Source organism: Strix aluco, chromosome 8 (genome assembly GCF_031877795.1).
Source record: "Strix aluco isolate bStrAlu1 chromosome 8, bStrAlu1.hap1, whole genome shotgun sequence".
Taxonomy (NCBI): Eukaryota; Metazoa; Chordata; class Aves; order Strigiformes; family Strigidae; genus Strix; species Strix aluco.
Genome location: NC_133938.1, coordinates 4,608,128 through 4,633,547, shown reverse-complemented (window position 1 = coordinate 4,633,547; position 25,420 = coordinate 4,608,128). Strand labels below are relative to the sequence as shown.

Below are 25,420 nucleotides of genomic sequence, written 5' to 3'. Positions count from 1 at the left end.
TAATTATTCTGTCTGTAGATATTTAACTATCTAAATATCTATCAAGGTATATTCGGTTCTTCCAACTCTTCATCTGTATTCCATTTTGATTTTGAATTAAGAAACTAAACTAGGAAGGCTGTAGTAGGCCTTTTGAGATCTTTTGTGTGAATTGTATTGGCTTACATTCAGTTTAGTTTGATCGCTGCTGAATCATTTTACCCTCTGGCGCCTAGTGGTTAGTCTGTATGAAATTAATTGGGTGGTCTTGACGTTTGTGATTGCAGATAGGTGTTCCTGTGACAAAGCCATCGCTGCAAGTGGAGTTTGCGTGTCGGGGACAGCTGTTTGCAGTAAATGATCAGCCAAATGCAGCTACTGTATAGCCTATGGGGCAGTCTTGTTAAAGTGTGCACATCTGTGGTCCGCTTACAAGGAGCATTATATTTCTCTGCCTGTGTGGACCATGTGTGGTGATAAAGAGAGTCCAGTGTTAAATCTGTATTGTAAAACGAGTGTATAATATTTTTAAAAAGCTGATTTCCGTGGATACAGTCACATTTGACTTTTGAATGTTGTCAGCTGAATTAAGAACATCAGCTGTAGATGAAGTTGAAATAAAGAATCATTATCCTCTCACAAATATTTAGAAACTAACTGAAAGATAATTCTGACAAAGTCTTTCTGAAGTCAATAAGTTGGAATGTAAACTTCACTGAAAAGGAAAGTAGTCCCTAATTACTGGGTCTTTCAAAATAACCAATTAAATTCACTCCTCTTGCTGTTATTTCCTTAGATTTCTTCATTGTTTAGAATTATCTTGGAAAACCCTACTGCAATACTTCTTTACTTCTGTAGTTGCAGGTACATTTTTTGCAGCTTTGTAAAGCAGATTGTGCTGTTTTGTTGACTTTGGCTAAAGAAATTGGATGTTCACTGCCTGGATGAGTGTGTAGATAGTTCTGGCAGGTAGACGCGTGCATATGAACTGAACACGTAGGTACATACTCCTTCACTTGGAAATTATTTTGCTGCAAATGTTTGTCAGTACAACATGACTATACAGATGTCTATGCTATGGCAAACCAACATGACAGCAGTGAGAGCATAGCTTAAACAGAACAATGTAAAAACTGCAGTGAAGGTTTTTCCAGCTCTAGAATTAGCCTGTTAGTATTTTTTTTTTCCCCAGAGGTAGCAGAAGAAAAAATCTTGTTTTCTAATTTCTGGCTGGAAGTTTTATTGTATCTTGTGCCAAAATGAAAGGATTCTTGTTATGTTTTCCTCATACTAATGACATTACAAATCAACTATTTCTAAAAAATACTAGTCCCATTAAATCAGAGATGCTGTAGCTTATTCTAAATGGGTGGGGGTGCTGGACTGGGAGTAGATATTTGCTTGGTAACTGTCTCCAAATGAAAGGCAGTCTTTCTATACTGTGCTTTCACAACTCTGCTCTTAATATGGTGTGTAAGAGCAAAGAAGAGCCTCCCTTTACCAAAAAAATCACTTCACAGAGTGACTGGTTAACATATCATTCCTCTGTAATTGATAACTGAAATCAATAGATTTTGAGTAATTTAATTTTTTTCTTCTGGCACAGTGGTCAGTGATCTTTCTGTATGCTACAGTTCACATCTTCAGTTACAGCTCCCATTTTATGCATTATTGTCCTTCTTCTGTACACCTGTGACTTGCAGCTACCAGTGGGATAATTTGTAGAAACAATTAAAACATCTCTTTCCCTGTCTGTGGAGGGAAGAGGAATAGTGGATGTACTGGCATTAGCTTGGCAGCAGCATCTTTGTTGATGGATGTCTTCTCCATTGCTTGCTGCCTTTGCAGCTGGCTTTTTGTTTTGTTGAATGTGACTGAATATTTTTCCATTAAAATAAATAATAAATCCCATGTTAAGTGAGAATGAGTCCAAGCTACTGCATTTGGAACTGAACTCTTGATTAGAATCATTTATAAATGCTTCAACAGCTCTGTGTTATCAAAATCCATACAGAGTGCAGATATGTATGCTTAAGTTGTACTTTGGACTGTTGAGTTTGGCTTTTAGTTGCAGTTGCTAATCAAGCAGAAGTACCATTTTGAAAAAGGATTAACAGCTGGGAGGTTTGAAGCACCTACATCTCTAAGTATGTCCTATTCAGTCTGTCTCCCAGCCGTATCTCTCCGCTACATTGTGGTGTGGTGTGGCTTACAACATGCACACAGATTGTCCTTCTCACCTTGTTACAGCTTCTGCCAACTCAGCCTTTAACGTGCCTGGTCTGTCCCTCTGTAGCCCTTTCTGACCTGGACTCTGATGCTTGCCTGACTTGTGGTACTATGCTCAGGGTGCCTCAGGGATTTGAAATACCTGCACGTGTCCAAGGCAGTGTCTTGGTTGATAGAGAGAGTGTGTTGCAGCAAGGCAATTTTCTCCACCTTCAGCAGTAGCCTTACTCTAAGAGGTTACTTTCCAAGCCCCTCCTCTCCAACTCCCCCCGCCCCAGTTCCAGCCTCAAGATGAATCTAATAATTCTGTTTAGTTAATTTTTTACCAATTAGAATGCAACTCATAGTTGCAAAATTGATCAGTTTGCAGCTTTGGCTCTGTCAAGGATAGAATTTCTGCTCGGAGCCTATCGTGGGTATCTCAGAATAGCTCTATCACATGGCTTGACGTCTGATCTCAAGTGTGGGAGATGCAAGTTCCAAGTCCTTGCTTTGTCTGAATTGGAGTAGGCCATGGGACACCAGTTTCTTACATCCCTATGAGTGTGTGCATTAAGTCTTCAGTTGTTCTCTTCCTTCCTTTCACACAGTGTATATTTGTTTTCTGTAATTTGGAAAAGGAGAGACTGATACACTACATAGCCTACTATTACAGCCTGCCTGGGAGATTGAGATTCAAATTTGGGGTTGAATTGGGAAAAGCAGACGGTTCTTCAGTGAATGTGTGTGTCTTCTGATTTTCAGATGACTTGGATTTTGACCTGATGTGGAACTTGAAAGCTCATGTTACTTTTCTGTTTTACACTAAATGGTAAAACATTTTTCTGCTTCCATCTGTCCCTCCTGGTTTTAATCTAGATTTCTAACCACCAGTTTTGGGATGATTTTTGAATTTGTGGGTTTTGGCTGATAAGTAGCCATGAAATTCAGGCTGATACCCTTTCCTAAATCAGATGTCTTTCTTCTAGCCCATCTTTAGTTAATCCTGTGGCCAACAGGCATCTGATACGAAGGGTTTCTATAATGGCATTTAAGATAATTTGATTCGTATTTAACCTGTATTAACAATAACAAAAGTCAGAACATCTGACACATTTTACTTCTGGTGGCAAAAAATGCGTTTTCACAAACATTAGATGTCTGAAGATCACTTCATCTTACGAGAAAATTATATACTCAGTAAGAGTAGAAATCAGAGGTTTTCTGTACAGAAACTACCTCAGCAAACCAGTAAAACCTGAATGTGAAAGCTCTTTCAGCTTTCCCAAAGAGAATGTGTCTCTAGGTGTCTCCGAAAAATTGTGTCAGCTGCTGGAGCATGAAATTCTGCCTGTGTGTGTTTTTTCAGTCCAGTGAAGCAGTAAACAAATGCATTTAACACAGTACAAAATTGTGGAGTGTGGCTTCATGATAATCTTTTGACTTGTCAAGGAATAAATGGGCGATGGAGGCCTTTCATGTGCTCTGTATCAGTTCCCTGATCCCTCAGTCTCCTAGACCCTTCTTGTCTAGGAAGATTAAAAAACATTGTACTTCATAATTCTTAAACTCTTTGGCCCTAAGTATTTGGGATTCTCTGTAAGGATCTCAAAAAAATTGTTTGGAGGTATAGCTGTTAAAAAAATCTAGAACAATCAGAGAGAGATGAAGAAAGGGAACTCCATAAGTACCCCTAGAAAATAGAAAGATTGAATTAGTTTCTTTACAAGTGAGTTCGGAGGGTGAGTCGCAGGATATGAATACAGCATTGGGAACGTTCCCGGATCTTTTCCACAGTCCTTTTAATGTGGTCACAGATTCCTGACTGTGAGTGAAAATAAATTAGAATTAACTTCAGTGAGTGTCGAAAACATGGAGACTTTTAAATTTGTTTGGAAAAAGCATCAGGGCATGCTATGATTTTTTTTTGTCTGTACTAATTAGTGATGACAAAGCATCAAGATGGCAAAGAATGAATCATTTGGATGTTCATGAAACAACATATTTTAGTGTCACTAACATGTGGCTTTTGGGAATTCTTGAAGTAACAGAATAAGGATCCAAGGAGTATCTTTGATGAAACAGATTTGGTTGAAGAGGACAGTTATTAATCCAATTTCTTTTCTGATTAACACTAATAGCCAAACTACTCCTGTTGCTTCTTGAAGATTGTCAGGTATGTTAACAATACATAATATCTTGAAGGTCTTTTCCAACCTAAATGATTCTATGATTCTGTGATTCTCTAATGGCTTTTATTATCAGAATAATTAGACTGAATGACCTTAGTACTAAACTATGGAGCACCGCTGCATTCACATATACAGTTAAATTTGATGTGAGTAGCAGCCACCTGTGTCTAGGAGGTAAGCTAAACCTGAGTGATTAGGAATAGGTATCCAAAGGTTGTGCATTTTATGGTAAAAAGTTGTATGAACTCAGTAGAAATCCAGTACATTTTAGAAGCTTTTGAAGAACAAAATTTTGCCTTTTTTTTTTTTTTTTTTTTTACTTATCCAGTTGCACTTTAGTTTCTGAAATTCATAAATTCCATTTCGGTTAACTTTCTAGACTTGTAAGATTTTGGTTGATATCACATAGTATCTGAATTAAGTTATAGAGCCAAAGAGTAGTTTTTAAAATTTAATTATTTTTTATTTTATTTCAGCATATACATTCTTGATACTGCATGTAATTAATTTTTGCTCCAGAAAACTGATGGCAGCTTTTAAAATGCAGATAAATTGTCGTGTTAGTTATTGACAATTTAGTTAATAATTTGAAAAAAAAAAAAAAAGAGCTCTGAAAAGAAAAGCATGATGACAAAGCTTCTAGAACCTTTGCTAAAATACTTTGGCCTTCCGCTCAACTGTGTACCACAGGTTCTTACAAGGTTTTTTGGGATGGGAGGGGGGAGGATGACTTGGAGTTGCTGTTGGCAAACCTTACGCTACTGAGACTCTCTTAGTGTTTAATACTTCTCTAAAAAATTCTCTGCCTCTGGAATCATGTACAGGAGTCTTAACCTGAACTTACGGAGAGTAGATGAAAAACATGGGACCTGAATGCTAAAAGACAAGAAGACAAATAAATCATCCCTCAGATTTCTTGTGTAGAGATGAAGATGCACATAGTTTCCCATCGTATGCACTTCTGAAGTATCTCTCCAGCTCTGCCTTAGCCTGCTAGATGCAAGTGTTGACCTAACTTGTGTTCTGGCTGAAGCTGTACCATCTAGCAGGGCTTCATGCCCAAAAGGCCCCAGCTAGGATTTGCATTTCTAGCAAAATGGCTGCTCTTAAGTGAGAAAACTTCCCACTGTTTCAATTATTTTAAAAGCTGGGGGAGGTTTTTAAAGCCATTTTATCTTCCAGTGGAAGTCTGATTTGTGAACCTTGTGGTTGGCAGCACTGGCTTTTGCTTGGTTTTTATATTCTTCAGTTATTTTGATGCACTGAGGCCAGAGGTGGCCATTGGATGGTATTGTTGTATTGCAGGACAGTGATGCTCACTCTTTCTGTCACATTAAAATAAAACGTTACTCGTGGGGAAACTTTGTTCCCATTCATCATCATCTGATACCTGTGACAGGTGTGTAGATTGTTTTCGTGGAAAAGTAATTTTAAGAAACTGCATTGCTGTCATAAGCTGATATCTGACTGAGCTTTGGAGACAAAAACAAAGAATAGAGCCTGGCCCAGGTGATGTGACTGGCCTCTTCCAATAGAATTCTTGCATTCTGGACCACTAGCTCTCTGCAGAGTATAGTGTTGTAAAGTCTCTGCAAATGATCTATCTTGGTAGAAGAGTTTTTTAGGAGTTAGGAAATGTCACATGGCCATTGGGAGCTTGCAGATATCATACTTTTAATTGGAGGGTTTTCCTGTAACTGTCTTCAGCTATTCCCTCAGCTGATGAAATCACGTTGAATCTCTTTTCAGGTGGAAACTTAGGCACTCATACTGCTTTGTGTGTTGTTATGCATTTCAAGGAAGCTTTTCAGAGGGGCAGAGTTTGCAAAGATAAAATTCTGTTAATTGTTCATGTGAATTCATGTGCATGCTGTGATGGCAACTTGTAGGGTTGTAGTGTGGTTTTAAAGCTGATTGTTACTGGTTAATCCAGGCAGTTGAGAGCTCCCGAATGACCCAGCTGTGGAAAAAAGCTTCACTGAAAGCTTACAAGTTCTTTATACTTCGATCATATTTCAGTCATTTTGAAATAGATTCGAAAACATTTTTCTTGTGCTCACAGAGCTGTTTGTTTTCTTCCTGTACTTATAATTCAAAAATATTAAATTTAAAATGGTTAATTTTAGAAGGTAGAGCATTCTTCAAGCAAGTATTTTTTGAGAAAGTTGTCTATTGACTTTGAGACTGCTCTGCATTGAGCAGCTGACAGGGAACTGAGAGAGCCCACATTATTGATCTGAAACATGTGCCTCCATAAACTCTTCATGGGAAAGTTTTCTTATGATCAGTCTGTGGTGGGGGAAAGGCTCAGTTCTTCAGGCAGTAAATCACTGTAAAGCGAGTAGAGCAGACTGGATGATCAGAATATTTGGTTTGGAAAAAATGTCATTTTTACATAAATGTCAGGTTTTTTAATTGCATTAAAATAAGCACATGATCATGCCTGGCCTCTAATATCTGCATTTCTAAAATTTTTTTTGTTAGAACTTGCAAGAATCATGCTGGGAGAAGGCAGGCTACTTCTTTGATCTTCCGGATTTCTTATCTTGGAAAGCCACAGGTGTCACTGCAAGGTATGTTAATTATAACGATATGATTTGGTCATCTTCGTCTATTTTCTTCTGTATGTTTTGGCTTTAATTCATTTTGACTGGACATGCTGTTGTGTGCATCTGTCTGTAATTCAGCCTGCTCCAAAACATCTTGAACCTATCTCCTGCTTCCATTGTGCATTCCTGAACACAGTTGTTCCCGTGAGCAGTGTAATTCACAGATACAGTATGTTGCTACAAGTGTCAGTTAATTGGTATTGTACTCCATTTTGGAACATAAATATGATTGCTCTAGTTACTGTGAAATATGCTTCTAATAATTCTTTGCAATCTGTTTTTGCTGACAAATTTATTGAGTTTTTTGAGAATTGGAAGAAAACACTTCTTTGCCATGTGGGAGGTATCTCGTAAAATTTTGTTTAAAATGTTCACTTCACTGTAAAACACGGCAGCTGTATTGCTCCCCAAAAGCATCCTAGAATACTTGCTGAGCCGTTTAACAAACTCCTTTGAAAGAACCCCTTTAAAATCTTGATTAAAGTGACCAGTGCCAAGTGAAGCGCATTTGCAGATAAACAAGTCCTTGTGAAAAGTGAGCTACAGTATTATTTATTTAAAATAAAGTCTTATGGACCAATCACATTCCCAGCTCAGTTCACTTCACAGTTATTTCCATTGCAGTTCGTGGAGCTCAATCTGTGCAAAAATTAGTCTAAAATGAAAACTGTTCACAGGATAGTTTTAGTCTCTCCGGAATGGAAGATACCTTTACATCACGCACAGTTGTTTTTATTTGAGTGTTCTCTTTCTCCTTAGTTAGTCTCCGTGATTGACAGCTATTGTTAAATATCTTCCATTATAGAGCAGGAAAGTGATGTGTTTGACTTGGGGGAAAAAAAGGAAAAACCTGCAGAAGATTATACTAAAAAGTAGAGCTGACTGAATTTTTACTGGCAAGTTCATTTCCTTAGAAATGACATTTTGATTATTCAAAAACTTTTTGATTGTGTTGGTGAATGTTGTAAGGGAAAAAGGAATGTGGGAAAAGACTTTCTGGACAGAGTCTTCCCCCACCCTTTGATTGAGAGTCTTCTATTTTGGATTAAATAGTTCCTTGTACATCCTCCTTTGCTGCCTTAATATGCTCCCCAAAATTAAGTTCATTGTTTTGGGTCTAATGGAATGTTTTATAGGGTAACAAAGGAGGAAGAAAAAGACAGGAAAATAAGGACAAGAAATGTTTTGCTGGAATCAAACATAATTTTTTTCCCCTCCTCTGCTGTCCCCCGTGCACACCTGTTTCTTGGGAATTTCCTTGTAGTTTGGTGAAGTAAAGTAATTGGTCTTGTGTATGCTCGTAATACTAGGGAAGTGTGAATTTATCAAGTATAAGATTCTTACCACCTTTTCTCCCTTTGAGCACAAAGGAGCCTATTCACAGGGCAAGACACAGTGTTAGTCATTGTGAATCATACATAACTTGGCCCTGATAAAAGAAAGATTTATTTTTTTAAATTTGTTTTGGTGATGGGGATTTTACCAAAATAAATGCAATTCCAAGGGCACTTCTGTAGGAAAGACTTCTGCACTCATTGAAACTATTACTTTTGCTTCTTTAATTTTTTAAGGGGATATTTAAAACATTTTGTATGTATTTAACATTTAAAAATTATGTATAGTCTTTTTGGCTTCAGTGAGATTATGCAGTACACAAAGTTAAGTAGTGTGTGAGATCAGGATTTGAAGTATTTGAAAAGCAGTTCTTGATGTGTGTTTCTGAGTATGAAATGGTTAGTCTTTCACCTTTAATTCTGCTGGCTTGAACTGCCTTGTTGCCAGGTTTTTCCCAGTAGATGTATAATAAACAGTAAATGCTTCTTACCTGAAAGATTTGGTAAGAAGAGACTCAAACGTATTCTGAGATTTTTACCTACTGTCTTTGAAATTGCTATACATCTCACCCAACAGTGTCCACCAATCAATTGCAAAGGGTAAGTTCCAAATCGTTGACGCCCATTGTTCTTGGAAGATTGTTGCCTGTAATATTACATATTAAAAATAGGTTTTTTTTATTATTTCTCCTTTGGTTTAATGAAAAACCATTGAATTGTTCTGATGGCTGACTATTCTGCGTTAAAAAATGTTACTGACAGCTCTCCAGTTAAAAAAATCTAAAACTTTGGAACTTCCCTGCTCCTGCCCCCCAAGGTTGCAGCAATGAGTATTGGTTTTGCCACTTGAATGCTCAGTTGTCTTATTTCAGAAATGCTGTTGTGGAGAAGAAGAGTGAGCTGTTTTTTCACAGACACGTTAGCAATGCTTTTCAGAGGCTCAGCACTTTTACTCATGGTGAGCGTGACTCACTGCTCTCTTCCACCCACCATCTATGACCTCTGATAACTTTTCCTTTATATGGTATTTTGGATAAAGCTATCTTAATAAAATCTAAATGGCTATCTGGTTTAGTTACAGGCTACTGTGTTATGGATGGAGAATTCTTATCAGAGATGCACATCTGCAATTTTATTGTATTTCTGAAGCCTTGTAAAAGATTACATTGCAGATAAGAATATGGCTGAGCTGTTAAATTGGGTAGAATTCACACACAAATTTCGCAAAGGTCGTGTGTTTTTTAGATCCAGTGTTCTGTTTCAGGGCCACTTTCAATCATTAGCAACCCACTGGAAAATTAGCTAGTCTCTACTGGATTTACATGGGTTAAGATGAGCTGTAACCAAAGAGAGATTAAACCTATGGAGGAGGATTTAGAAACCTAGGGAAGAATGTCAGGCTGACATTATTGAGGTAGAGAGTGTCCAACATCATGCTATAAGACACCTCCCAAAATTACCAAACGAACTTGGAACAAACTGAATATTTGTGCAGAATAAGGCTTTTATATTATTACACTCTAGACATTTTAATAGCTGGGGAAAGTAATGTGTTACCTAGTAGAGACTTTATCTCATATAAATGTTGACCCAAATAATTTTGCTGTGGAAATGTTTGTCTAGTCTTCAACTGCTAGCCATCACGACAGGGGAAAATGGTGTAACAGAGATGTTTCATATACTTTTGGGGGATCTTTTCTAAATGATCTCCTTCCAACAGATCTTAGGTAATAGAAAGAAATTCATACTGTTATGGTAATTACAGACAGTAAAGTGGAAGTCAAATGTTTGTCATTCATAAAAAACGTTTCTGGGAGCCACATAACTAATGCTAGGCTATATCTGTGTGAGAGAGTAGTATCTTTTTAATATACAGTATATTTTCAACAGGAAGATACTTTGACAACTTTTTTTCTTTCATTGATGAGAAAAAGGCTAGTTCCTTGGCTTCTGCACGTTTAAATAGCTGACTCCTTATGTTAAGCAGAAATTAAGTCCTTAAAGTTTATTTGTAAGCTGTTCCCATTGCTTATCATTAGGGTTAGAGATGTCTCTGTTGCACTGATTTAGATCCAGAGGACTCCTCAGATGTTAGCAGGGTTTCTGCAGAGTACGCTGCGATAAAGAGAAGTAGAGTCTGATCCATTGCTGAATTCCAGTGATGGAAGTTTGTAATAAAATGTTGAAGCTCAGAAGGTGCTTTTGAATCCAAGAATCTGGATTCAAGTCTACTCAGTTATGTCCCCTGTGTGATTTGAAGTGAATTAAATATACATCTTTGGAGGTGTTTAGGCAGCTGAATACCATTGAGGATTTGATTCTTGTTCATCCCTGTGTTCTTCATCTGTTAAACTCATACATACATACACACTCTTATGAGCTTGCTTACTTTTACTGCTGTGAGGTATTTCATCACTGTGGTTAGTGAAGTCCTCACCAAATATTTTATCCAGATAGGCTGGAAACTTTGAAAAGAGAGAAAGTCTGGAAGAGGAGCTTATGTTTAGAGGCGCTGTTGAAAAAACAAACTGGTGTGAGTTAAATGATTATCTGAAGGATGCCTGTGTCTTTTTAAAGGATTGGGCAATCCTGGCTAGTGAGATGTGGTAACCAGAGCAGCACAGACACCAGATTCTTGGGGCCAGCTGCCCTTCCCTTCCTTCCTAGCCTTGCCATGACTAATGTATACCCTTTGGCTGGGATTCTGGCATTTGGCTTCTTGTTTATATTTTGTGCCTAATTCAGAAGATGCCTGGTCTAAAAATTAGGCCTCTCTCTGGAAAGAAAGGGTCTAGGGAATATTTCAGAAACTTTTCCTGATTAGCACTGCAGCCCATGTGGCGGTGACAGTATCCTGAATTGCACTCGGGTTTTGTGTCCTGTTTATGAAACGAAACCCAAGACTTCAGACTTGCAGACTTGTTTGGAGAAGTCTCTGGAGAAGGGAGAATTATCTTGAAGGGCTGGTTGGGAGGGATGGTGTTTTTGTGGATTGGACAAACAAAGTACCGTGAATTTCTTGTCATGGAGCCAAAAGCAAGTGTCCCTGTGATGATATCTTTGCCAAACGAGAGAATTCCACTTCCATCAGGCTTTTAATAAATTCAGAACGTGTCCTTTGGAGACTGGTGACACACGGACTGATCCAGTGTAAGAAAATAGAAAACGTATAGCTGTAAAAGTTATCAGGACTGTGAAGGGCAGGTGCAATGCAGGCCATTACTGATAAATTTTATTTTTCTAATTTAAAAATGACATGTCCTTGAGTCTACAGAGTAATCTGAAAGAGTTCTGTGTGCTAAATAAGAAAATTGTTAGCAGGTCTCGTTAATGTTAGCCAGGAAGCACACAGGCAAACAGGAAGCTTTAGCTATTGTTATTGTACAAATGCCCTTTACAAAATATTAGCAAAAGAAGCTTAATGTGTTTTCCACAAGAACAGGAGCCCTTCATAGTGTCTAACTGTATCTGCACAGTGAAGAAAAACTGCATTGTCCCTTTCCAACAGCTTTGACATACATTGAGACATTGCATTTCAGAGACTTGCATTCAGATCTTCAAATATTTACTACTTTGATTATTTTTTTTAAGATGTTAGGATTGTTAATTAGCTGTGACAGTATCTAGCCCTTAGTTTTCTATTGTGTTCATTTGCTGCTAAAATAAAAAGTCAGCTAGGTCAGTATAGAAAAGGATTGGGGGCAGGCGCGGTAGTAGATGTATTACTGGCAACCTGCCACAGAGACAGTGAACTCTGAGCCAACCATGAAGTCATTTTGAACTCGGGGAGTCTCACTAATCCAAGGCGATGTGTCTTAATTTGACAAAGCAAAGGCTGCTTGATAAGCAACCCCCGCTAGAAATGCTGCTTAATGGGGGTGTTTGTAAGTTTAGATTGTGGACGAGAAATGTGGTGATATGAAAGGAATCATCTTGTTTTCAGGTTCTTACTCCCCCAAACCCAAAGGCAGGCTTGGCTCTGTTCTCCCCTGCAGTTCGGGCTGTGCAGTGGCTTGATGTGAAATTTGAGAAACATATGTAGTTTTCTATTTCAGGAAAATGATCTCAGGGATTGAATGTGTGTTTTGTTGGCTGTTAAGCTCTGATCTTGCCTAGTGTGGTAGTTTGAGAGTGTGTGTATATATGAGTGTGTGTGTGTGTGTGTCCGTGTGATAGTTAAGACATTCTCCAGCACTTTAAAAAAAAAATTTAAAAAATAATAATCAGAGTTCATATATTCATTGCTATTAACGGCCTTATTTCTTCAGTCTCAAAATGCAACATCCTACATCATAAGAAGCCTCTTAAATAAATATACTATGCACATCAGAAAATGTTTCTGTCTTATTTTTCCATAATAGTCATTAACATTTATTTGAGCTGATGAGTGGTACACACAAAAAGTTTTCCATCGAAGCAAAGGAGCTGTGTTTAAACAACCCTTTCATTGTTGATCCTGTGCAGAAGCAATATATATATGAACACTGTAATTATTAGCTTCTCTGAGGGTCAGATAATAATCTCCCCTTAATAAAGTTTGTAGAGATGACTAGGAGTCTTTGAGATCCAGCTTGCTGACGTGCTAACTAATGGTGGGACTGGATAACGGTGCTTCAGTGGAGCTGGGGCCGGGGGGAGGAGTAGTGAAGGAGGGCACAAACCACAGAGGAGCTTGTTGTCTTTCAGTTCTCTTCATCTCATTTTTTTTTTTTAGTCATCTCGGTTCTCTTCAGATATAGGCTGGGTGTACAGAGGGTGTGTATTTCTTTTGCATTAGCTTCTGTGAACGCCATCAGGGATTGGACCCTCATGGTACAAAGCACGTTATAAACAATCTGTCATCTTCTCTGAACTCTTCCTTATGTGAAACGCCATGGAAAGACCCATGCAAAGACCCTGTCCCTTGTGAGATTGGGTCTTTGTTCAGCAAGAGCTATGTAACAATTGTTTTCTTGCATAAATTTGAACCAGATAAGAAAATAGCCATGTTTATGAACTCCTGGGTCATTTACAGCCCCAGCAGTGTTTCAGTGTGCACATATATAATGCATGTATTCACAGTAAATTCTTAAAAACCACCCCCTGAAAACAATAACATTCCAGAAGTGTTCTCATCCAGTGAAGGAAAAGAAAGCTATGTAGCATGAAGTCTGTGCATTGTATGTGTACATATAGTGCTTAAAAGTATTAAAGCTCACTTAAATTTATTATTCCATAAGGAGCTCTTTCTTCTTTTCACCTTTTTTTTAAAAAAGCCTACTCTTCTGTGATATCTTGCATATGAAAGAGTCTTAATAATTCAGCCTTAAAATGCTGCTCTTAAGAAAGTGGCATTATTATTTTATAGGTGGGAAAGGAGCCGTATAATTTGAAGGGTAGTGTTCTTCGAAGTGTTTAGCTGGGCATCCAGCTTTCTGTCTAACTTGCAGTGAGAATTAGGTGTCCTATTCCATAGGCATTTTCACAGATCGCACTATAGATTATTTATTCTGGACCAATTCTTCCTCCAGGCTTCCCAAACAAATGCTTTTCACCACTAGAGTGTTCCTCCTATCCCTTTCACCGTAATACATGGCTGTAGCAACAGTCTTGGCCTGGGAGGCAGTTTACTTACATGTTTGCTTTATTTTTGTTGGCTGGCTATCTAAATCTGTTTAATGTTAAAAACTTTCACTGGAAATTCTCATCGTGCCTTAGGATGACACTGATGGTGTCAGGGTTGATTTACATTATCTCTTTAAAGTAGCGTTAGCTTACATAGGACTTTTTCTCTTATTTGTTTTAGCATTCATATTATCAGGAGGGGAGCCTTTTAACTGTAAAATGTAAATAACCTGACAACAAAGACTTCAAAAGAAAATGATTCTTTGTCTGTGGCAGTGATACCAATTTTGCCATCTCCATAACCTTTAACATAGTGTACTTTTATGCTTGACCTGTCATCTGCCCATAAAAATAATCTTAGATCAATGATACAGTGCTTTCAAGAATGTGTCTAAAGAAAGCAGACACTTCTACATGTATGTTCTGTCATTTCGTCATTGTGGTAGACCATCTGCTGCTTTAACTATAAGTAAGATCTAGTTATTGATTTGGTTAAGTGCTTGGCTATTCCTTCTACTTACATTGAGATAGTGAACAATTTTACTGTAGCTTGCAAACTGATGTTGCCAGATAGTGAGCCTGATATTTATATAAATATATAATGTGTTATATGAAATCACCAAGGATTTGTTTTTTCCTTCCCCTGTTCTTTATTCCAGTGCCATTCCATTAAGCTGCTCATTAGATGAAAGGTTGTAATTCAGTCGTCAGTGGATGAAATTTATATGTACTTAGGGAATCAAAGACATTCCAAGAAAGATTGTTTATTTTCTTACTACCTTCTTTAATTAAATTTCGATGGTGGGATTCTGACTGACTTGAGAGAAGCAGATGAAGCAATAATGATTGCAGTGTGATACAGCAAAGATGACTGAAGTTATGCTTATTGGTTGTCAGACCCTGCGTGCATAGGAAACTTAATTCTCCCGTGGATAGGATAGTTGAAGTTTCAGATTCCACCACAGCTCTTAATTTTATTTTAAAGTGAAGGGGGGAAGTTTTCTGTTTTATCTTTTAGTATCAGCTGGCTTCAGATAATATTTGGATTTTATATATATTTGGCTCAGATTGCTCACATTCAGCTTTAAATTGCCTCTGGAGCTGCTAATCTAAGTTAAAACCTGGTTTTGTCCACTTTATTTTAGTTCAAGTGCTCTATCTCAGATTTGTCAGCCTGAGTTATGGGCTTGCTGGTGTTCTGCATTGTAGATGTATCCTTGTACTCTCCTGAGTGGGAATTTGGAAACAACAGGCATTCCTCAGAGAGCCTGTCCCTGGGTTACCCGATGGGCTGCAGTCAGCTCAGAGCCCCAGAGCTGTGGCTCTCCTGCCATTGCACCCAGGCTCCGCGTGCCAGTGGCTGTTAGAGTAGAAGGGAGGCCCTGGAAGGTGGCCTAACAATTGCCTCTAGTACCCACGCACAAGGAATTTTTGTCAAAGTGGGAAAGAAAGTAGGAAAGCCCTTCATACTGCAGAAGTTGATGGGGCAAAACTTATCTGAGGATGTGCAAAAAGAGATATGCCTGTTATATTCAAAACCTTCCTTGCCCCCAAAACCCACTTGCATTTACGCATATGTAGTACATATTGTTAGGATGAAGGAAATAACTCCAACTTTCATTTTCTGTAGTTTCAAACTTACAACTTTGAAAGATATTTTCCTCTCCTTCCAACCTCATTTTCCAAGGTGAGCTCATTCTTCTGAGGGGTGAGGCTGGATCTCCACAATAAGGTGTTTTTATATTTAATTAAAGTGATGAGAGGGGGAGAACATGCCACAAAATACACAGAAAACTGTTTTCCTGTAGTTTCCATCCTCTGAGATTCCCTCCATGAAACTCTGCTTGGGAGTTTCTGATACTGATCTGTCATTGTACATAAAATACCTAACACAGGCTCTTTTGAGAAAAAGCAATATTATTATAGTTTTACTTTAAAGAAAAAAATTGAGTGTGCTTCCTGTCTTAATGGAAAAAGTAGGTGTGATGTTGTCCTTAATTCCTTGAACGCAGCATCTGTATGTGAGGTTAATGCTGCATAATGCTTTCATCTCCCTATAAAGACGGGAAAATGGGGAATGTGTAAGAGCACGATACACTGTTGACGCCTCTTCTTTGTGTTTGTCCCATCCCCTGCCATTTTTGGCCTCCCTGCTTCCGTCCCCCAAGCTTGGTGGGCATGCATCTGCAGTCTGGGTTTGGAAAGAGCAGGTAATGTAGTCTCCTTAATGGTATATTTCATACGTCATGTTGGGTGATGCTCAAAGACAAATTTGTGTATCTCAAAGACAAATCAGAGTTCTTCAGTGTTCACCTCGTGCTGATGCCCCAGTACCACCAGGTATGAATATAACGGGAGAGCTCTCTGGAGAGATTCCAGTTTGTTTTGGACTTCCTGGGTTTGTATACTTTGTCCTGTAGCAACTCTTCATTTTGTGTATAAGGACAGTTCATAAACAGATGTTGAATCTCAACATGGTGCCTGAAATTTCCTGCTATTTCTGACCTGTCTATAACAACACAGACAATCCTTCCCTACATCAGTTAGCTCCACTGGTAAACTATTTAAGTAAATTTCCTCTAAAGTCTTTCTCATTATGTCTATTTAAGTGTGGATCAAAGGAAAGTTATATCTACTAAAAATGTTCAGAGTCAAGAGATTTCTAATTGCCTAACCTATCAAGAGACATATTAATTAATTAATTAAAGTAGATGCTCATTTACTTTGGCACAAAGAGAATAATAGGGAGAGAAAGGAGAAGGAAGAGTAAAAAGAATGATGTCCAAAATAACAGCACAAACTACCTTGTAATTATGGTACCTGCTGTGCTGATGGAAATCACTTCAGGCTGACCTCTAAGGCTTTGCCCTCGATCTTGTTTACTACTTGGTTTATCTGAAAGGGCCTCTATTTGTGTGTGTGTGTGTATGCACATATGTGTGCATAAAATAGGGAATACAGTTTTACCTTATTAAATGTGAAACTCTGCTTGGAGGAATATTGCTCAAGAAAACCACATCGGGCCAAGCTTTTGAAAATGCAAACTGGTTTAGAGAAAGCATTTTAATATATGGAAGCCTGAAGCCATCTACCTCTGCTCCTGAGAGCTCTACCTGAAAACTTCCAGGGCTGAATAATTTAAGGTTTGGGGTTTTTTAATCTTTCTGCAAGAAATACTAGTCTGATGTTTTATTTTCTTAAAGTCTGAACTCCACATAACTTTTTTTCAGAACTGTTTATCCTCACTCCAGACATGAACCTTGGAAAGGTGGCAGAAAAAACAAACAGCTGCTGTGTTTTTGGGCAGTCTGCATTCCTTTAAACTCTCTGAGATCAGACTTGTGCTGAGATTTTCAAATTATTTGTCCTAGGGCTTAACCACTTTCACTCCTGCTTAAAAGTCAGTGAGTTTGCCATACTGGTGCTTGTGAGAGCTGTCATGCAGAGCCTTAATGATTCAAGAACTATGAATATATGATGTGTTCTTAGGGCTTTTTATTATTGTTTCATTCCAACTTCACCTACCTCCCTAATCATCTTTCCATTTTTGGACTCCAACCTTTTTTTAACTTAAGCATTTTGCTTAAGGTATTTTAGGGAATTTTGTTTTCATTTTGGTTTTGGGATAAATTTGATGCATGTAAAAATGTTATTAATGGACCACGGTGGAGGTAATAAAAAAGACTGTCACATTCCCAAGACCCAGATTTGGAAATTATCTTCTCCAAGCTTGGGTTTCTTTCCTTCACAAGTGGGAGAGAGGAAGGTGAGCCATTGGTCCTGTGGCAGTGTTTTGTGCCCTCTTGATGAGGTCTCCAAAATATGTTCTGTGGAGCTTGACGTAAGAGGTGGAAGAGTCAGGACAATGTGGGCTTGTGTGGTGAACTACTAAAAGCATGTTTATGGTCGGGGCCTTCATGTGGGTTTGCCTGTCAGCGAGAGGTGAGTGTGCTGCTTCCACTCGTGCCTTATAAGTAGCCTAAATCCCAGGCATGTCTTGTAGTTCCCTCGCTTTCCAATTCATGGAACTTCCTTGAGTAAAGAGCTTGGTTGTACCAGATCACTCTTTTTGTGATATGGGTTAAATACATTAGGCAGGATGCTGAGACCAAACATGTGTTTACTAGCAACTAGAGTTAATGGAAAAACAAAGCAGTCAATCCAATTCTGAAGCGCTTTCCAGTTAACCATGTTCATTCTTTTCTTTGGGCCTTCTTCCAGCAAAGCACTTAGGCACGTGCTTAAAGTTAAAGCATGTGCTTAAGTGCTTTGCTGGTCTGGGTCCTTTATTTGCTATCCAAGCATGTTGGTATGAACAGGCTGTTGGTTTTATGAATGTTTGGGGAACTGTTCTTACACTGTTCATTTCTCTCTGAACCTGTTGTCCACTTACGGCCCAGAAAAGGTACTTTGTGATTTCAATAGGACACAGATAATGATTTGCAACAGTCTGTAGGTTATTGATTGAGATTAATTGGCACCAGAAGAAATTGTGTATTTGGAAAAATCAAGGTCAGTTCACCCAGAGAAGTTTTCATCTGATGTCTTGCTCCAGCTGAGAAATCTGACTAGCAGCACTTGTCGTATAACAAGAGCATCTTCACACATACTGTAGATTTAGGCCATGGTATGACATGTTATTCCTTTTTCCAGAAAATTCTTTTTAAGTAACTGCTGCTCTTTAGGTGCCACTTGCTGTTACTTTTTGACCTGGATGTAGATTTGTTTCTTTCTTTCTTTCTGGTTTTCATTACTGCGGTCCAGAGTTGCATATCTCTGATTACTGCAGGACAGCAGGTCTTGTGCTGTCCCTCCTCCTCATTCTCACACCCTCCATGGCAAGTCAGGACAGGAGAACTCAGCTAAATTCAGACCTGAGGATTTCTGTCTGCATCTTGCAGCGGTGAAAGCTGGCCGTTCACCTCTGGAGCCATCTTAGAACATCAGTGAGTTAATTTTCTTTGTGCTTTTTTCTTTGTCAAGGTGCAAACCACTTTACACTAAGGAAAATGGCTTAATTTTGCAGGATGTACAGCCTGATATTGCTGGATGAGGCTGTACAGCCTAATTATTGACTTAATTGCTGGCGTTAGTGAGGACTATCTATAGAGTAAGTCAAGCACAATCCTGCAGTTGCTTATGCAAACAAGTGACACATAAATGCTCCAGTTGACGTCAAAGACACTATTCGTTCAGGTCAGGTTATTCACACCTAAGTCTTTGTAGAACCAAGCTCATAGATAAATAGTAGTTTGCAAAATTGCATTTAAAAATGTGTTCTTAATTTCTCTTGCATAAAAATGTAGAGAGTTTCTATGAAGAGTGACCTTTTTAATTCCACACTAAATTTGGTAAAATGCAGAAATGTGGAAATTATTTCTTTTTTTAAATTTTTGTTAAAAAGATAGAAAGTATTAAAGAGGGAATAAAGCATTCTTTATTTTTCAGGCAGCTAACAGGGATGTTGAATTGACTTTTAGTCCATTCTTCTCTGTGCTTGCAGCAATCGCAAGTGTATTTTCTGCAAGTATTGCAGTATAATTCAAGTATCAAGAAGGGGAAAGACAGATATTTTAGTCTTGTTAGAACTGCATGAAAGGGTTCATTAGAGTTTAGAATAGTGGTAAACTCCACCCTTCTGGTTCAACCGTCACCTTTCACAGTGTTTAGTGTAAGGCAAGCTGGGGCATTGCCTGCCTTACCTGGGAGGGTTAGATGTCTCTGAGAGCGCTGCGGATCTTCATTCCCAGATGAAGTTGTTTTTAAGATTTAAATGAATGTAAAAACCATTGATGTCCACCGTTCTTGTATAACAGGCTAAAGCATCTGAAATTAGAAGACTAACGTCTTCCTTTTAGCCACTTTTCCTAGAACCCATGGGTTGCTTTGTTTGATTATAACAAATCAAAGTGGATGTTCGTTTTGTCCAGTCCCTTCTTTTACAATGGCAGCAGTAATTGTTTCAGAGGTAAAAAAGGAGGGAAGAAGCCTAGAATTGACATGTTAACATCCTTCTGGAGATAGTTATTTTAGAGAATGCTCAGCTAATGGGGGTTTATATTCCCTTATATTATTTTTCTCATTATTATGAGTAGAAACAGTCCAGATATCCATGTAATGTAATCTTTTCTTCTTTCTCTTTTTTTTAATCTGTTAAGGTTTTGGTCCCAGCAATACCCATACCCTTTTTCAATTGCTTGTTTTGTTTGAAATGTCTTTATTGCTGTATTCTGGGAATAATGACACCTGATTTATCTACTCTGTAGCCTTCCTTATTTTCTGTATTGACCCCCCATTCCCCTCCTTAATGATGTAAATAAGTTGGTTTTTTCATTCATACTTTATGGAAATTTATGTATGCTTTCACTCACTTCTGTTACCCGTTTCAGAACTCCTTGTGGTTCTACTTAGTGGGGTTTTCTTTCTTTGGTTTACAAAATCACACATCTATCCAAATAAAACTGTTGATCTTGCTTTTTGAGATTTGCTCAAAAATTTACCCTCTTTTTTACATGAATACACTTCGAAAGGACTCGAACCATTATTATTATTATTGTTATTAAATGTACTCTAGAAGTATGCTCACTGATACTATCATTTAAAAGATTAAAATACAAGCATACAATACAGCATATGATGTATGTGGAATGAACCATCTTGCTTTTCCTTTGATTTAAATGCCTTATCTTATAATCTAACCATCAAAAATGTTTTTAAAAACTGATACTAATGACTGTAAATTTTGAACAAATGTATCTAGTATTAGGGAATGACTTATGATTTTTAGAGTATACATTGACTGAACTGATTTTTGTGACAGGAGGTAACAACACACCTCATTGCCTCTGTAGGAATCTCTAACGTGCATCTTTGATTCAGGTGCACATGGCAGCCAAATCCTGCCATCGTAACTTGGGTAAGACTTGAAGTGGTTGCCTGAGTAAAGGAGGAGGGCTCCATATTGGAGTTTAGCATGTGAAATTGGATCAGTCTGCATCAAAATATAGTTATTAAAACTTTCTTTTAGTGCAGTGCTTTTGGCAATTTTCCTGCTTCTATTCTGGTTTCACTTAGGCTTCGTCTGGCCACAAGTGCATGACGGCCTAGGTTCCAGTTCAGCATAGTCTGACTAAGCTGGTAAAAACTCCCATTAACTCTACTGACATTTCTTCAGGACTTTATACTCGCACATATGCTCAAGTACTGTGCTAAATTAGCCTCTCAAAAGTTTTGATGTTAGAAATAGATACATTATTTACTCAGGAATTAGTAAAATGTGTCTTTATAGTGAACTTATGGAGAGATTTCTGGACTAATAGTTCTCTCTGTCCAAATATCAGTGTTAGGGTTGTAAGGGTGGCTTTTTTCTCACCACTCTAATTCTACTCAATTATATGAAAACAGCATAAACCACATCATGAACTGTAGCACTGCTCATGTGGAGATTTGCTTTACTAGTCAGGGTATGGAATGGCAGTGTCCACATGGCTGCTGGCCAGACATTGCCCTTAGCATCATGTCACACTTTCTAAACCACTGGAGGAGTCCAAAACACTTCCTAAGTCTTTGTGCTCCCTAAACATGGATGTTGGTGGGGCACGTCCCATGTTTAGTTTTCATACAGTAGAAGGTTAAAGTGTCATGGAGCTAATAACTGCCATCTTCCTATACCCTGCTGATGCCAGCCCTGTCGAATAATAAAGTCTGTTGTAATACAGCTAAGAGATGTGGGGATACGCGTGGCCATGTGATGGCCAGCGCTGAAGCCCCGACTGGTACTGACAGATGTGTTAGGTGATGCCCATGTGGATGTGAGGAGCGGTGTGCTGCTGTTACTGTACTGGGAGAAATTTATGTTGCTGAAGGGAATAATGTCACTATCAAAAGCCATATGGTGGTGAGGGAGCTTGCCTGAAACCTGACTTCCTTTTTCTCCGTTACTTGTAGTCTTTGCTTAATCTTTTGCCTAACTTCATCGAGCGTTTGGTGAAGTTTTGAACTGTGGTAAATTTGCTCGAGATTAGACTTCCAGAGGAAAGCTGTATACTGGCTCTGTATACCGATACTTTCAGTTTTAATTGTGTAATAGTTTTAGCTGCCTGAAGAAGGTAACAGGAAAAGATATGTTTTTTGAGTACAAGCTCTTAATTGAAATAGATATTTGACTTCCTACTGCAGAGTGGTTAGCTTGAAATAGTATGTTTTCCTGAATAAATTGAACAGAAACACTGCTGATGTTGCATAATGGCAGGAGGTATGTCCAGAGGGCAGGCTGCCGGACTGGAGCAGCTAGATATGTGGGCTTTATTTCCAGTTTTGCTTTTCATTTGTCTTGCCATTTTTGGATGATTTCTATAACCTCTCCTCTGCTTATTAAGCTTTTAAAACTTACAGTGATTTGATTTCATGTATGTGTCTTCTTGTTACTATCATATTTGAAGATTTAGACTGTAGCTGTACATAGGAAGATCTTTAGGTATGTTCAGCATCATAGTATCTGAATGGTGTCTTTCTGCCTGGATCTCAGGACTGAGTCTCTGAAGTTCAAGATTCAATTCAGGGGTCTGAATGAGGTTTACTCTTTGACCCTTGGCCAAGTCACTCAATTTCTTTTGCCTCTGTTTGCCATCTTTTAAGGGAATGGATTAATATTTCCAATCCCACATGCTATGTCTGATTTGTCTAGACAATACATTTTTGTGTCTAGGACTGTGTCTCATTATGTGTTTTTCAACAATGCCGAAGACAATGGGCTTGAATCTTGGTTGGGTGTCTGTAATATAAGACAGAATGAAATTAATAAAAAAGCAAGCAGTCTGCTGACTGTTTGCTTCCCCTTGCCTCATGACATGGTGAGGCGTATGTGGGTGGATAAAATATTCTTATTTTGTACTTTCTGGTCCAACTCAACATGTTTAGTTAAATGTATCCCCAGTATGAATCCACCGAAATTACTGGATGTACTCAAGGGATTAATCTGACTTGATATGTTGCACTTGAGATGGGTGGTTCCTTTCAGGTCTGATGACATAACTTCTAGGAAAACTGAATTTAAGAGTCTAAGTCTTTAAATCTTTTGATAGTGTGTTCCTAAAGAGAAACACACTTTTTTTTTTTTTTTTTGATTGGACACTGTTACAAATAGTAAAAGAAACATCATCTCATTGTAGTTAGTGTGATTCTTCTGTTGTATGACTTTTTCGGACATTTGCAGTGTTTGAAGCATTTATTTGTATTTCTTAAAGGACAGGTTTAAATAGATTACAGCAAACAATTACAGACGGGTACCTTCTCTCAATCCAAAGTAAATATCTGTATGTGTATAAATATGTGTGTATATTTATGCAAAAGTAAAACATGCCAGTTTTCTTACAATACTCATATATCAAATGCATACTTCCACATCTCTGGCGAGATGTACAAAAATTACGTTTTTAAGGTACCTTATCCAACACAGCATTTTATTTATGTGTGTCGATCCTTAGAGGCTGAGTGTCACAAGTGGTTTTCCCAATAGTCTGTCATTAAGTTCAAGGTTTATCGTATAATACAACATTAGTCTCATACCTCTTCTGGAGTGCAGGAAACATCTACACTCTATATTTCTCAAGAGACTTCTCTGCTGATTGTGGTGGTAATTGGAGGTCACTCTTAATTCTGGTTGGGGTGGTCAGTAGGTTGATACCAGAGTTTAAAGCACTTTGCTGCTTTGAAACCTTGTCTTGCTATGTAGTCTTTGAAAATGATCCTATTGTTCTTTTTTTTTTTTCCTTTCAAACTGGCACCCAGGGTTTAAATATAACATGGAATCTTGTCAGGGAGTGGCTGTAATCAGAGGATATTAATTATAGATGTGGGTGTAGAAAATTGCAAATGTGAATTGTATTTTTCATACAATAAAATCTATCCCTTTAAATAAGCAACATATTTGCTTAGAAAATTCTGCAATTTAAAAAGCCATCTGAAAACCTCCTAAGTGTTACAGCATGAACACCAAATACTAGAGCAAGGTTTGAGTTAATTACTCCCTTTTCCCCTTTACAGAAATAATTCGAACTTTTTGATTTACTAACTGAAATACTTTCTTTCCTGCTCGCTGGTTGTTGCTAAGGGCTGTGAGTGGGACTTCAACACGCACGCGTGGTGGTATGTGCTCAGAAGAGTCAGGAGTCCTGCTTCTACATGCTGTATCCTGACAAAAGACCTAAAAGCCCATGGTAATATGTCTGCCTTGGAATGCCTCCTCTCGTTGAGGTCCTGGAAAAAATCTGCAAGGAAGCTATGTTATGGTTGTACAAGGAATTGCTTTTTGGTTTTTTTCTTCTTGCATATTATTGAGAACTTATAGAATACTGAAATGGTGCTGGCCAGCAAGTAGGCATGGAGACAATATTTGTGAAATGTGCTTAGCCGGTGCTTTTCTTCACCTGGTGCAACCTTTGCCAGAGTTGTAGCTCCTGCTTACTGCATGAGAAAACCAGTTGTGGCCACTGCCTTGGGACAGCTGCCCTTTGAGGCACAGAGACCATTTTTGTGTTTGGATCTGTAGCATGGGTTCCCCTGGGCAGTGATGAAGTCTGATCTAATACCTCACAAGTTTGAAAACTCTCTGTTTCACCTTAGTGGAAACTGGGCAAACCCCGTTACCCCTTACAGCCCCATGCACTTCCTTGCCTGATAAGTAAGTTTTGAAGTACTGCTGTAGTGCCTGTGTCTGTCGGTCAGAGATTTGGTGGATACGAGCCCCTCAAGGGCTGTGGTGTAGCTGCTGTTCCCTAAGAGCCTTCCCCTTGCCTAGAAGAGTACGTAACTCTTTCACGGACTGTGCTTTGGCAGGGAGATTTACGATAGAGGAAGGGAGACCTGTTTTACATTTTTAAATAAACGCTGTGCCACTAGTCCAGTGAGACTTCTGACTTTCCAGATGTGAGGCCAAGAGAGCTGCTGAATACAAGTTCACAAATTTTTAAACAAAATTTAGTCTTGTTGATTGTTAAGGAGTCTGTTAGAACCATACAAGTTCACTGAGTGATTGAAAAAAAAGGCGGGAATAGCGTATCTTGTCAAACAAATACTTTGAACACAGATTTTAAAGAAAACCTGTGAAATCTTTAGGCCAAATGTAGGACTTGAATATAATTTTTTTTTTCAACAATAAAAATTTGGCTTGAAAGGGTTTGGAAAGGTATTACATAGTGAAATATCAGTATCATCATTGGTTTCAGTGTATCCATCTTATAGGTCATGAGCTGCTCACTGTCCTTTGGGTTGGTGACTGTGGATTGGTATCTTCTACCAAATTTACACACCTCCTAGTAAAAAGAAATCTTTTCTACTAAAACTTTATTTTTTGAAACTGAAGAGCTATTTTCTGAGATTCAGTTTTTCTTGTGGTGAATTCAATACTGATGATGTTTAAAATGAGATTAAAAAAAGGAAAATCCAAATAAGTTTTGGAACATTAACTCTTTAAGGTTTTAAGGGTCAGGTCTGG

The 25,420-nt window shown here is 38.2% G+C and overlaps 1 protein-coding gene across 9 annotated transcripts in view; it reads left to right on the top strand.

The window, feature by feature from the left end:
* The window catches only part of FGGY (FGGY carbohydrate kinase domain containing), a 150,280-nt gene that overhangs the window by 27,166 nt on the left and 97,694 nt on the right, over positions 1-25,420 (top strand). For all 9 annotated transcript variants that reach the window (XM_074831891.1, XM_074831890.1, XM_074831896.1 and 6 more), the window contains one exon: positions 6,864-6,952. In XM_074831891.1, the coding sequence (XP_074687992.1) occupies positions 6,864-6,952 (89 nt within the window). The remainder of the gene's footprint in view (positions 1-6,863; positions 6,953-25,420) is intronic.